At 38.6% G+C, this 14,295-nt stretch overlaps 1 protein-coding gene across 5 annotated transcripts in view; it reads left to right on the top strand.

Annotated features, from left to right (window-relative positions):
- GRIA3 (glutamate ionotropic receptor AMPA type subunit 3) overlaps positions 1–14,295 on the top strand; it is a 427,883-nt gene that overhangs the window by 401,090 nt on the left and 12,498 nt on the right. For 3 of the 5 annotated variants that reach the window (XR_014225478.1, XM_082263155.1, XM_082263157.1), the window contains exons 12-14: positions 8,574–8,772; positions 10,723–10,970; positions 11,743–11,857. Coding sequence is in view for 4 of the 5 variants with exons in the window: in XM_082263155.1 (XP_082119281.1) it covers positions 8,574–8,772; positions 10,723–10,970; positions 11,743–11,857 (562 nt within the window). In the remaining variant the exon portion in view is untranslated. The remainder of the gene's footprint in view (positions 1–8,573; positions 8,773–10,722; positions 10,971–11,742; positions 11,858–14,295) is intronic. The other 2 variants (XM_082263154.1, XM_082263156.1) reach the window with 1 other exon arrangement.

The raw sequence follows: 14,295 nt of genomic DNA, 5'->3' as shown, positions 1-14,295 counted from the left end.
TTTAAGGCCTCAGTCTTACTTTTCTACTTAAAGCGTTTCCTACCCCAACATGTCATATTCCTGATATGTGGCTGCTGTGCTAAGTACTTATATGAGAAAGTATCCTTCTCTCTTTGTATTGCTTCCTTTGTGTGAAATTCCTGGTGTTCCTGCTAGTCCCCTTGCTTTGCTAATAAAACTGACCATACTAAGCAGGCGAGCACACCATAGTCAGCTCTCTAGCTGTGCTGAGAACTCAGCATGTTCTCCTCCAATGATCAGACTGGTCCTTGCACGCCCCCTACACAGCATGTCACTGGGAAGCTCAGTGTACTGCTGCTTTTCCTCCCCCAGTTCTTACGCAACTGAGAACAGAGGGAATGTGATCACTTATATAAAAGGGGAAAAAAAGGTATATATAATGTTTTTTTTTTTTTTTTAATCTATACACAAATGTTTTGCCTTTCATTTCTATTTTAAACTGAATGGGTTGTTTTACAAGGTGATCATTTTCAATCACCTTAAGGTGGATTTTTTGTTATATCTAAATCAGGATATTGTGTTATCGTCATCTTATTTTCCTAATTAAAAACATTCTGAGGAGAATGTGCTTTACTATTTTGGTTTTGTTGAATGGTTTGAATTTATCTAAAATCTACAGCTTTATTTTGAGAGCCTGATTCTCTGTTTTACTTGAGAGTGCGTGTAAGGGTCAGGCTGCTTCTTGATCCACTATTTATAGGTGGATTTATTAGCTTATTTCTCTGGCCTATGGTATTAAGGATAAGGTTCCTCCTTTCAAGGTCAAGGCCCATTCCACCAAGAGTGCAGTGCTCCATGGGCTGTTCAGTATCAACCTTCTCTAGTTCAGGTTTATAAGGCTGCTATCTGGTCTTCTCTTCACATGTTTACAAAGTTCTACCAGGTAGATGTTCACACCTCTGCAGATACCAGTTCTTTGCAAGCAGCTTTCTAGTGGGGCTCTTTTTCATTCTGTTTTTGGGTTTTGGGTGTGTTGACCTAGCCCCTCATGTATAGTCCTTTGGTCCATCCCAAGCATTCATGAATATTAACTGCCCTGTGATGAATGACTAAGAAGTTGGGATTTTTGGCTTAACCACCTCAATACTGGGCACCTTGACCCCCTTCCATCCTATGCCAATTTTCAGCTTTCAGCTCTCTTACAATTTGAATGACAATTACGCGATCATACAACACTATACCCAAATTAAATTGTTATCATTTTTTTCTCACACAAATTGAGCTTTCTTTAAGAGGTATTTATTCACCACTGGGGTTTTTATTTTTTGCGCTACAAATGAAAAAAGATCTAAAATTTTGAAAACAAAATGTGTTTTTCTTTGTTTCTGTTATACAATTTTGCAAATAAGTTATTTCTATTCATAGATTTTGACCAAAATGTATACTGCTACATTTCTTTGGTAAAAAACAACCCAGATCAGGGTATATTATTTGGTCTGTGTGAAAGTTATAGAGTCTAGAAGCTATGGTACCAATCGCTGAAAATTGATCACATCTGATGTACTGACAGCCTATCTCATTTCTTGAGGCCCTAACATGTCAAGACAGTACAAATACCCCCATATTACCCCTTTTTGGAAAGTAGACAGTCCAGGGTATATAGTAAGAGGCATGGCAATTTTTTTTTAAATTGTAATTTTTTGCCAATAATTTTTTCGGAAAATTAAGAAATTATTATTATTATTATTTTTTCACAAAAATGTCATATTAACAAGTTATTTCTCACGCACGGCATTGCCATCCTTTCAACTACGCCCCAAAACACATCTTGCTACTCCTTCTGAGTATGGCAATAACGCACATGGGTTTTTTTTTCACAGCCTGGCCACATAGATAAGCACAAAACATCCTAATAGCACCTTCAGCCATAATCCACTTTAAGACCAGGCCTTCTTCTGACCCTTTTTGTTTACAAATAAAAATCTGTATTTTTTCTAGATAATGACTTAGAACCCCCAAACATTATATATTTTTGTAGCAGAGGCCCTGGCCAATAAAATGGTGGGTTTTGCAAATTTTTATGTCACACGGTATTTGCGCAGCAGTTTTTTTAATGCAATTTTACACACTAATGCATAAATAAATTTTAATAAATTTTAATGCACATGGAGACAATATAATGCCCAACTTTCTGGTAAAATATAAAACATGGCATTGCGCTGGCTAAATAGATACCAAACATTTCATACTTTAAAATTGTGCACGCTAGTGACATGGCGCCAAACTTCGGTATTTGAAAATCTCCATAGCCAACGCTTTATATACCTTTATTGGTTACCAGTTTGAAGTAACACAGGTGGTCTGGTGCTAGAATTCTAACATTCGTAGCGACACCTCACATGTATGATGTTATTGTTGTTTACGTATGCATACAGGATCAACGTGTGTGTTCGCCTTTACATGTGGGCACTTTAAATGTTTTATATATTTACTAGACATTAAGCCTATTAAATTAATGGGCACTAGAACATATGGCTGACTGAGCGGCTCTCACTTATCTCTTTTTTTTTTTTAACAACGCGAGAGCCGCATGACATAGCCAGCTCTGCGCATAGCATCCCTGTTGCCCTAGCAACATCGGAGACGCGCAGAGCTGACCGAGCGGCTCTCGCGTGCTAACGCGCACCCGCCGCGTGCCCGCGCACACCCGCCGCTTCAAGAGTTTTGCCCGGCCACCCAAATTCTCTGCGCTCCAAGTCCCAACGGCTGTCCGTGGGGCAAATGCACAGTAGCGCAATCCCACGGACACAGGGACTGGACGCAGAGACACTTGTACTTTATATAGTAAGATATATACATAATTATTATATTGGGGTGTAAAGTATAGGATGAGGTGATTATATATTATATTGGGGTGTATAGTATATGATGAGGTGATTATATTGGGGTGTATAATATATGATGAGATTATTATATTGGGGTGTATAGTATATGATAAGGTGATAATACTGGGGTGTATATAGGATATCAGGATATCTGATGAGGTGATGATACTGGGGTGTATAGTATATGATGAGGTGATTATATTGGGGTGTATAGTATATGATGAGGGGATAATACTGGGGTGTATGTAGGATATCAGGATATCTGATGAGGTGATTTCTGTCCTCAGCCCTTTGAGGTGATTTTCCAGTTGTAATACTCACAGTTGGCCAGTAGATGGCGGTGGTTTCCTCAGGCGGAGGTGATTTGTCTCCGACCACTCTCAGTAGTTGTAGTCTTGCTGCTCTTTGCCCGGTCAGAGCTGTCAGTGAGTTTGGTCGGTCGCTGTGCGGATTGTGTGTGTGGCCGGTCATGGCCTCTAGCAGCTCTATCCAGGTCCCCCCGGCGCCTGCCTCTTCTCCTGACCCATGATGGGGTGCTCCTGCCCGGCTCCAGCATGCGGGTGAGTGTAGACTCTCCGGGGAATATGGATCTGGTCCGGAGCCGTCTGCTGAGAGGAACTTCCCTGAAGAGCACCATTATCGGGGGTGACCCCCAACACCCGGCCCGGGACCCGGCCTCCGACACCGAGGAGCTCCCCATCCTACACAGGTCAGTGTGACTTACTTCTGGGGCCCCTGACATGGTGCCCGCCCCCGCTCCAAGTCCCAACGGCTGCAGTAGCGCAATCCCACGGACACAGGGACTGGACGCAGAGACACTTGCACTTTATTATTATAGATTGGTGGGACACTGGTACACTGACAGATGTAGATTGACCATTGGCGGACACTAACAGATGTTGATTTCATAATGGTGCACTATTGCAGATGTTTTGTGCACTGATACAGATGTGATGGGACACTGACATGTTTTGTGCACTGGTACAGATGTGATGGGGGACTGACAGATGTTTTGTGCACTGGTACAGATGTGATGGGACACTGACATGTTTTGTGCACTGGTACAGATGTGATGGGGGACTGACAGATGGTTTGTGCACTGGTACAGATGTGATGGGACACTGACATGTTTTGTGCACTGGTACAGATGTGATGGGACACTGACATGTTTTGTGCACTGGTACAGATGTGGTGGGACACTGACAGATGTTTTGTGCACTGGTACAGATGTGATGGGACACTGACATGTTTTGTACACTGGTACAGATGTGATGGGGGACTGACAGATGTTTTGTGCACTGGTACAGATGTGATGGGGGACTGACAGATGTTTTGTGCACTGGTACAGATGTGATGGGGGACTGACAGATGTTTATGCACTGGTACAGATGTGATGAGACATTGCCATGTTTTGTGCACTGGTACAGATGTGATGGGAGCCTGGCAGATGTTTTGTACACTGGTGCAGATGTTATGGGGGGCTGACAAATGTTTTGTACACTGGTGCAGATGTGATGGGGGACTGACAGATGTTTTATGCACTGTTTCAGATGTGATGGGGGACTGACAGATGTTTTATGCACTGGTACAGGTGTGATGAGACACTGACATGTTTTGTGCACTGGTACACATGTGATGGGGGCCTGGGAGATGTTTTGTACACTGGTGCAGATGTGATGGGGGACTGACAAATGTTTTGTACACTGGTGCAGATGTGATGGGGGGCTGACAGAAGTTTTGTGCACTGGTACAGATGTTTTATAGGGACACTGACAGATGTGTATGGGGACAGGGGTGACAGTGGTGCTTGGTGTAGTGTTTGTGGGGATCTGTGACAGCTCTGTGTTTAAAATCATCCTTACACACAGAACTGTCACAGATCTTGCAGAATCCCCCGCTGCCCCCGCCCCGCACTGAGCTTTCACTGAGCTCAGCGAGGAGAACTGTCACAGAGACAAGCGTCTCTGTTTACATTGTGAAGGCTGTTATTGGACACAGCCGTCACGGGATCAGGACGGCCAATTACAGCGCCCAATATCCCGATCTTGTCTTGGCTGTGTACTGTGATCACAGCCTTTATGGGATTGCACCACCGCGCAGCCCCGCGACCACAAGCAGTCGCTCGTTCTGAGGGACATACGGGAACGTCCAATCAGAACGACGGAGCTCCCACCTGGTCGTTTATATGCAGTGGCTGGGTGGAAGGAGGTTAAAGGCAAAATACTTTTTCTGCTACCAAACTGAAGCTTAGCTGAACTGGGAGGAGTTATGCCTGGGTGGTGAATTCCTGAAGGTGGTTGCAAAACCCAAGTAGTAATGAATAGGAAGTGCCCTGTGTCCTGTGATATTCACCAAGGAAAAGATTTTATATGTAAATAAAAATCATATTTTTTCTTTCTCATATATCTCTTTGTAAACAAGAAATGTATAATTTCATAAATAATTGCAACAAAAAGATGTATGTGTAAAATTACATTGTAAGCAAGGTTGTGTAAACCTGTGAATTTGCAGTGCGCACAAACAGTATAGACCTTTTTTTTTTTGCTTTAGGAATGGTATTTTAAAAGGTCTGTTTATGCATTCAAGTGCGTTTTTAAAACATTTTATAATTTTATTTTGGATACAGTTGAGAGAGGTTTTTATTGCTGTCTGTGTTTTGTTAGGGAGATTGATCCTTTCTGTTTGCTCTGGTGACCATTGTAAAAGTTTTTCACTTTCTCAGTTCCTACTACTGTATCTCTGAAATTGGAGGCAAAATGAAAAAGTAAAAGCTCCTTTATGACAGTCTAAAAAAGTCACAAATCCAGTTACTATGGAAAGCCTCAAAGTACACAAAAAACACTCTTTGCTTATTCATAGTAAATATGTGTCCCAAAAGCTACCTCTCTTAGTCACTGATACTCACAGCCAGAGGGCTTAAGCAACAGAATCAGTGATGTCCTTCCAGAAAGCAATGGGCAGGACTAAGTGTGGCTGGGTGCCTATTGACAATATACAGGCTTGTAAATTAGCAATGTAAATGATGATAACCATGCCCTTGCAACATGTTATCCATTCCACTGTATGTCAGGGCCTATATAAAAGTGGCAACTTTGCTCTAAATTCAGGGTCAGTGAAGCCTAATTTATACACCCCCAAAGGGAGCTGCATCAGGTGAATTTCACTGGCAAGATAAACTGAAATTTGTGGGACCTAAATTAAAAATAAAACCAGAGAGGCTAATGCACTTATAACTATTTTGATGGTTAGTCATTTAGTTAGTTATCATGGAAACCTTGATAAAGATAGATACATGTAGTAACTTGGGAATCTAAACTATTTGAAGGTTTGGCTTGTCATGTTTGGTGTCTTTGTTGTTCTCTTCCCTCTATGTAACTGTTTAACATGAAGATGAGGTGTTAATCTGCTGTTGATGCTGTGTTTGCCCAGTTGGAGAGACCGGCAAATAAGTTTTATGACATCACAAGGGAAGCTCTTTATCTTATATCTGACAACTCAATGAATATGTCTTTTGCTTAATATTGTTACTACACTAGACACATTTATTGGCACCTTATTGGATCAAATGTCAAAAAATAGATAATAACTGATCAATCTGATCAAAATACTGTTGCTGTACATAAGTCCAAGGGTCACCATTCACACTACATTCTGAACATTGTACCATCAACTACCAAAACTATGTACTGCAAAGACCAACCTAATCTATGCTATCAATTTTCATCTAAACAGCCAATCAGGCAGAAATCAATTTTTATCCAATCAGACAGCCCCTTGCACTACATATGTAGATCTAAATGAGAATATACAATCAGATTGCATAACATATGTCCAGCTTTAGGAAGACCATATTGCACCACAATTATTCTTAAGTACATTTAGCAATATATGATTTTCATAACTAAATGTTATGATAAACTAGAATGTTTAAATCCTCTACAGTGGTAGCTTACAAATTTTAAGATGTGACCTCTGCAACATTAATAAATCGTATTTTCTTTCAAATTGGTTATTTGATATGTACCCTTTGAATCTGTCATAAGTACTTCAAGGGACACATATCACTAGTTCAGAAACCTAGTGCAGAGTACTGTATTGTGTAAGCCATTCAAGAACATAAACAATATTTCAAGGTCAAAAAGTTGTTATACAGAGACCTTTCTATAGCTACTTTTAAAAGGTTTCTGCACCTTGAATTCATTGTATCCTTTAGTCACTCAATTTAGTAGCAAAGACATTTTTAACTATTTAAAAAGTTTGCAAAGGTCACCTGTAGATTATATGTGGTGAAAGTGACATTTCCTTTGCAGTGGCTGCCATTGACTTTCAGGGCCAAGATGCATTCTTGAATATTACATGATTGAGATGGAAGAGGTAGTTGTTCAAGGGTTGTAGTGGTGTATGCATGTATTTCTTATGCGATCATTTCTATTGTGCTCCAAAGATATGGCTATTTACCATAGATGGCAAACTCCTCCACACACTGGGCACATCAGCAGTACACCTGGAAAAGTATGGTCAGCTCACACTGTGCATGTTTGACCAGCTAATTCTATGCATAGGAGTAGTTCAATTAGTTGTGGGCAAAGGTTGGCATCATCTCTTTGTCATAATATTGCATTCTACCATTACTCTTATGGGACATTGCTACGGCAACCAAATGTATTCAAAAACATATTAATATAAAAATATACGTGTTATTCAACATCCATGACAAAATTGTTTACTAGGTGCCGCCCAAAACCATACATGACTGTACATAAGGTTAAGTTACAGCTTGTTTATGGAGTGGTAAATTTAACGCGTTTTGAAAATTTCAAACATTAACTTCATCAGGGATATAGTGCCACCATAAATACAAACTACACCATTGCTCATGAAATTGTCCACATCTCCCCATGTACTCTGGGTCAGGAGGTACTTACCAACAAGGACCGTGTATAACTTTAAATGGGACCAAATAGCATAAACTATCCAAAAGAAAGGCTTCTACTCAATAGAAGAGGTCCCAGAAAGAAGAAAGGATGTTACATCTGCCAAGGGTAATGTCTCGCATGGTGTCCAGCAAAGATATGCTTATTCCATTCATTCAGCTAATACAGAGGTCAGAGAGGGTTATAACACCTGAGCTGCCAAGTTGATATCCATTCATCTGCATGGAATAAGATGGCATACAGTCATACAGATGAAAATACTGCATGTTTAAAGAAACACAATGAACAAGGGATAGTCACACAACTGTATCAAACTCAGAATTCTCTTTGAAAATTTATTGTTTTCTACTTTTGTTTTCAACTATAAATAAAATGTATTTATATGGAAATTAGTTATATAATAGTATGTGCTATATTAAAAAAAAATCCTAATGTTATGATTATTAAACAATGCCATTCAGGTTTAATGCAGAACGGTGCATATGACAGTTCATAAACTAAAGTAATCTATTTTTTTATCCTAAATTATTTTTGATGGTCCAGACATGCTTAGAATCTTTTCATTTAGCGTAACAATTTTTTAGTATCTTTAGTGCTGATTTACAGCAGTTTATTATCATTGCTTCCCATTTTAAATACAGAAAACAAAAGGGCAGGGTTATTGTTAATTATTCTTTATCATTATCTGTGTTTATTTTCAGTTGTGTGACTTCTGGAAGATATTGGTTCCTCTTTTGTAGAGAAGGATTTTCTAGATTACGTGGATAAATATCTAATCTCCTTTATCTTGCAGATCCCTCTCTGGGCGAATAGTTGGAGGAGTGTGGTGGTTCTTCACTTTAATAATAATCTCCTCCTATACTGCCAACTTAGCTGCTTTCCTTACAGTGGAAAGAATGGTATCCCCTATAGAGAGTGCAGAGGACCTGGCTAAGCAAACAGAAATAGCTTATGGCACATTGGATTCAGGCTCTACCAAAGAATTTTTCCGGGTAGGTTACTTTTACTTTACTGGTTCCCTATCTTCAAGACTGAGTCTAATGGTATCAAGTAATATTGTGGCTAACTGCATAAGTCCATTGCAGAAGTACAGGAGCCCAGATTCATAACCCATAAAGTCCATCGGAAGTCATGAAACTATGAGAACGAGTGGGCAGATACTCTGATGTCTAGGTGGGGTAATGTCACCAGTAGTTCTTAAAGATCCTAAAAGATGACTTAGATCATAAAGCCTATGTTATACTATTGAGGCCTGATTGCTGTTAACAGCACAATCCCTTGCACAACCGGCATTTCTTTTGTGCTGGAATGGTTTGTTCTAGGAAGAGGGATATGCTGGGGTTTTTTTTTTTTTTTTTTTTTACTTTTCCCTATATCTAGTAAGATTTACCACATTTAATAGAGTGAATGCTGGCAGAAAGCGACAGCTGATTCCTGTCGACTCTTGAAACAAATGAATGGGACTAATGATTCACCTTGCCCAGGGAATCTTTGACAATTACACCCCAATGGATAATTACTGAAAAGATCCAGTCAAAGATAGCTGATCATACTAATGGACATGTCAATGAGTGGTTCAGTAGACTGTAAAACAGAGGCCAGACAGAGACACTGCTATTTAAAGGTAGCTAAATAGCAAAGCTGAATCCTGGCAAAAAAAACTACTTGGACTTGTTCACCATAAAAGTTAGCACTAATTGAGTGTGTGTCATGTATGTAGGCTTCAGTGCTGTGTCAAACTCTTACTTTCCTTTACCTCATGCAGTAGATTAAGTGCTGAACATCTGTTGCTGAGACTTACACTTATGGCTGCAGATCATAGCAAGTTATAGCAGGTCACTCGCTCAACACCTCATTTGTTCCGTAAAGGAGTTCTGTGATTGACGGAATCTTAGTAAAGGGAACCTTTTTGCATATAAATGCAAAACATCTGCAAAAAAGTATATGCCTTACAAACAAGCACTGGCCCTTACAAACAAGCACTGGTCCTGCAGTCACAGTTCAAAAAGGACAGAGGAGGATACTGCTCTTCTAAAGAATTTTGTAGCCCTGTACTACTGTGAGCTGTCAGGATGCCGCTGAACACCACCGCACTTCCATAGCTTGTCACACTGGACTCAGCAATACATATTCTAGCCAGCTTTTGGGACAGACTACATTACAGACACAGATTGGCCACTGGCACGGAAAGCTGTCAGCTTCCTTCGGTGGGCTTATAAAAACACATTTTTTATTCAGCATATCCTGTGAGTTCAATCATGTATTTGCAATAAAGTTTATTTTGTTATTGCTGTACTTAGGTCTGTGTGCCCCGCCTTTTGTTTCCTTGTTGTTTTACTGTTTATTATTTTTACAGAATACAAGGCATTCTGTGAATGGAGAAGGTGCAAATGTATTTCCAAATTTTTCCTCCCCAATCACAGAATGCCTTGCATTTTGTGAAACAAAATGCAAGATGTTTACTGAATATAAGAAGTGTGCAGTGAGCGACTCACTTTGACCTGTAACCTGCAGCCCACATGTGTAAGTCTCTATTATACTGTACAGGGTGAATGAAAGTAAGAGTTTTACAAGCCTACACACATGGCACATACTACATCAGTGCTAATATACCTTTATAATGCACATATTATTCCAAATACTGCTTTAGGCCAGAGTTCAGCTTTTAAAATGATTGAGAATATAGTGTATATTAATTATGGGGTAATGATGACTTTAGGCATGAAAAACAGCTGAGCCTTGATATGATGTTGACTATGTTATAATACTTCATATTTGCAATGAAAGCATCCAAGCGAATAATTTGATTGCATGTTTATTATGAAATACCTGCACATTGTCATTTTTAAATCTTTGTTCATTTGTGAACATTATTGAGATGAAAAAACAATAGAAGTTTCATTTGACCAATAAACTTCGTTTTTTTTCTGTTTTACCACCAGCGTTCTAAAATAGCAGTCTATGAGAAAATGTGGTCTTATATGAAGTCTGCAGAACCATCTGTGTTTACTAAAACCACAGACGATGGTGTGGCTCGTGTTCGGAAGTCTAAAGGAAAGTTTGCCTTCTTGCTGGAATCCACGATGAATGAGTACATTGAGCAAAGAAAGCCATGTGACACCATGAAAGTTGGAGGAAACCTCGATTCCAAAGGCTACGGAGTGGCAACACCAAAAGGCTCAGCATTAAGGTGGGTGGAATAATATAACAATATCTGTGTTGTTATAGTATTCCACCTTCCCTGATGTGTTGTGTTTTACTTTACTTTTTTTTTTTAATGGATAATTGAGGTAACATGGTTTACACTTTTATCATGGCAAGATGGTAATTGGTATATTTCTTTTTTTATCACATTTTCCCTCCTATTTGCATTTTACCTTTTATTTCTACAGTATAATGGCTTTTTAATTTACACGTTAAAGCCATATTTGATTGATGTACTGTATGTGAAGAATGTTATTTGCATGATGTGAATTTTGTGTTTATTAGTCTGAACAGTGGTCCCTTATCCCCCTCCATTCTGCATATTTTAGTTAAATGGTTAACACTCCCATCCCAAAGCACAAACCACCTTATTATACTTGAACTAGTCTTTGCTGTTTTATAATTTTATAACCTTATTTAAATCTCTTCGACAATTTGTCCTTTGTGCTCCTAAATATTACAATTTCCTTGGTAGAGATGTGCGATTTTTTTTTTCTTTTTGCTTAATTCAGATAAAATGTGTTTAAAAAAAGAAAAATTATCAAAACAACCAATTGCTGGTACATCAAGAATTATTTATGATCTAGTAAATAAAATGTATATTTTAAGCTTTACTAAAAATTTTTGCAAATTATTTTTCTCTAAAGGCAAAAATATATTGCAAAAAGTTTGCAAAGCACATTTAAAGACATTCGCACAACTCTATTCCTAAAAGCCTCTTGTACATTTTCTTACAAGTTATGTTTTATCGTTTCAAGAAATGCTGTTAACCTGGCAGTATTAAAACTGAATGAGCAAGGACTCTTGGACAAATTGAAAAACAAATGGTGGTACGACAAAGGAGAATGCGGCAGCGGGGGAGGTGACTCCAAGGTCAGCCTCAATGTCACCACAATCGGGTACCTTAGTCAAGAGTAATCGGCAAGACTGTTATTTCAGTAGCCAAGAAAAAGACCAAATGTTAACTAAGCAACTAATGGAAAAAGTCTATTATTTTCACAGTAGCTTTAAAATTTATGCCATTTGTTTGGTATATATCTCTGGATGCCTTTTCCACTTAGAAATCAACATACTAAAGTTTATCAAAAGGTTAGTGAGAAATAGCTTTTAAAAAAAAGTTCATTATATACGAAAGAAAACAGCTTGCAAGTACATAATAATAAGTTGCGACACCTGGACAAAGTGCTATTCTAGCATAGTTTTTAGCAATATATATATATATATATATATATATATATATATATATATATATACCCACTTGGCTGTGTGGTTTGCTCAGACAAACCACTTTTAAAAAAACAAATTTACCTATCATGATCTATTAGTATTATCATTTGTCTGTCTGATCCTTTGCAATTTAAAGAATCAGACTTGTAATATTATCTGCAGTAAGCTCACATAGCCAGATGTCTGGAATAACATTTTATGGGTTGTATAATTGATGCTGCAGTAAGGTTAATACATGTAATTGTTTGGCTTTTTAAAGAAACCAAGACGAACTATCTGTCAGTGTCCCATTTTTTAGCATGCATTAAAACAGAACTTCACTCTCTTAATTCTCTCAAACATTGACTACTTTTTATTTTCATGTTGCTAGCATTAGTAAATAGATAGGAATTAGGAAACGATATCATATAAATAGGAAATTATATATTTATTTGATTTAAACTATTTTTTTACATATCTTCAGTTACTTCCTAGTTTTCAGGCCTAAGCAAATAATGTCATACATTCCAGAAGTCTTCTGAACTAAGCACACCCTCCTACCTGCATGCCTGAGCTAAGGTAGATGGATTCCGGGAAGTAAATGCTACATTAGTTATCTGCCCATACACAAGATGGCCACAGCCAAAAATGCTAGGAGGTAAAGTTATTTCTTAGCAAAATAAAGTATGTTGACATGGATGGATTGGTGAGTTTGCTTTGAATATTAAAATTAAATAAATAGCTTTTTGGTTTGTGGTTCTCAGATGCAGTGTAGTTCCACTTTAATATCCATGCAGGGCAAAGCATCATGTTCTGTGTAATGCTAGCCATGAGAGCAGCACATAGTTACCCAACTTACACTCTCCTACCACTCCATTCCAATGCCAGGCGCAAGGAGAGGAAGCCCAAATGCAGCTTACACACTCTTTATCAAACCTCCATGTAATGTTACTGGTGTCTGAGCTGCTGATTAGCTAGCACCAGTGCCACCAAGCGGGAAGGGGTAAAGCAAGACCCATGCTGCCCCATACCAGAAAGTACTAGGAGGGGAATTTTTGAAGATTAGAGAAGGCAGAGTCTGAAGCAGTTGTGCTTCTAGCTTTTCATTTTCCTTTTCGAAGCTTAACTGAACAAGCTGAAACTGTTTAGTTACTTTGCACAGCTGTTCCAGATATTGTCTGCTCCAGTTTTAGCAAATACCCCCTTAAAATTTTTTCTTTGAACTTGGAGGTGGAATAAACCAGCAAGGGAGCAAAGGAAATGGAAATATGCTTCTGAAAAGTAGTACAACTACTGTATGTTCAGTTTTTGAACACAGTCATGAACCCTAGAATCAAGGACAACCAATTTGTTACATGGAAATACACAAAACAAGAACAAGTAGACTGGAATTTTTAAGTGTATTTAAAAGAGAAGTTTGGGATTTAGAAAAGAAAATAATTAATATATATTAATATAATTATATATATATATATATATATATATATATATATATATATATATATATACATACTCACCTAAGTGGATGCAGCATTGGATCGAGTGGATGCCTAAAAAATGTATATATATATATATATATATATATATATACACAGTATCTCACAAAACTGAGTACACCCCTCACATTGTTGTAAATATTTTATTATATCTTTTCATGTGACAACGCTGAAGAATTGACACTTTGCTACAATGCAAAGTAGTGAGTGTACAACTTGTATAACAGTGAAAACTTGTTGTCCCCTCAAAATAACTCAACACACAGCCATTAATGTCTAAACCGCTGGCAACAAAAGTGAAAACACAACATTTCCAAACTGGGCCAAAAGTGTCAATATTTTGTGTGGCGACCATTATTTTCCAGCACTGCCTTAACCCTCTTGGGCATGGAGTTCAACAGAGCTTCACAGGTTGCAACTGGAGTCCTCTTCCACTCTTCCATGACGAGCTGGTGGATGTTAGAGACCTTGAGCTCCTCCACCTTCCATTTGAGGATGCCCCACAGATGCTCAATAGGGTTTAGGTCTGGAGACATGCTTGGGCAGTCCATCACCTTTACCCTCAGCTTCTTTAGCAAGGCAGTGGTTGTCCTGGAGGTGTGTTTGGGG

The sequence above is a fragment of the Pelophylax lessonae genome (genome assembly GCF_965119305.1).
Source record: "Pelophylax lessonae genome assembly, chromosome: 7".
Lineage (NCBI taxonomy): Eukaryota > Metazoa > Chordata > Amphibia > Anura > Ranidae > Pelophylax > Pelophylax lessonae.
Note: the sequence above shows the minus strand (reverse complement) of the source record. Positions and strands in the feature narration are given on the sequence as shown.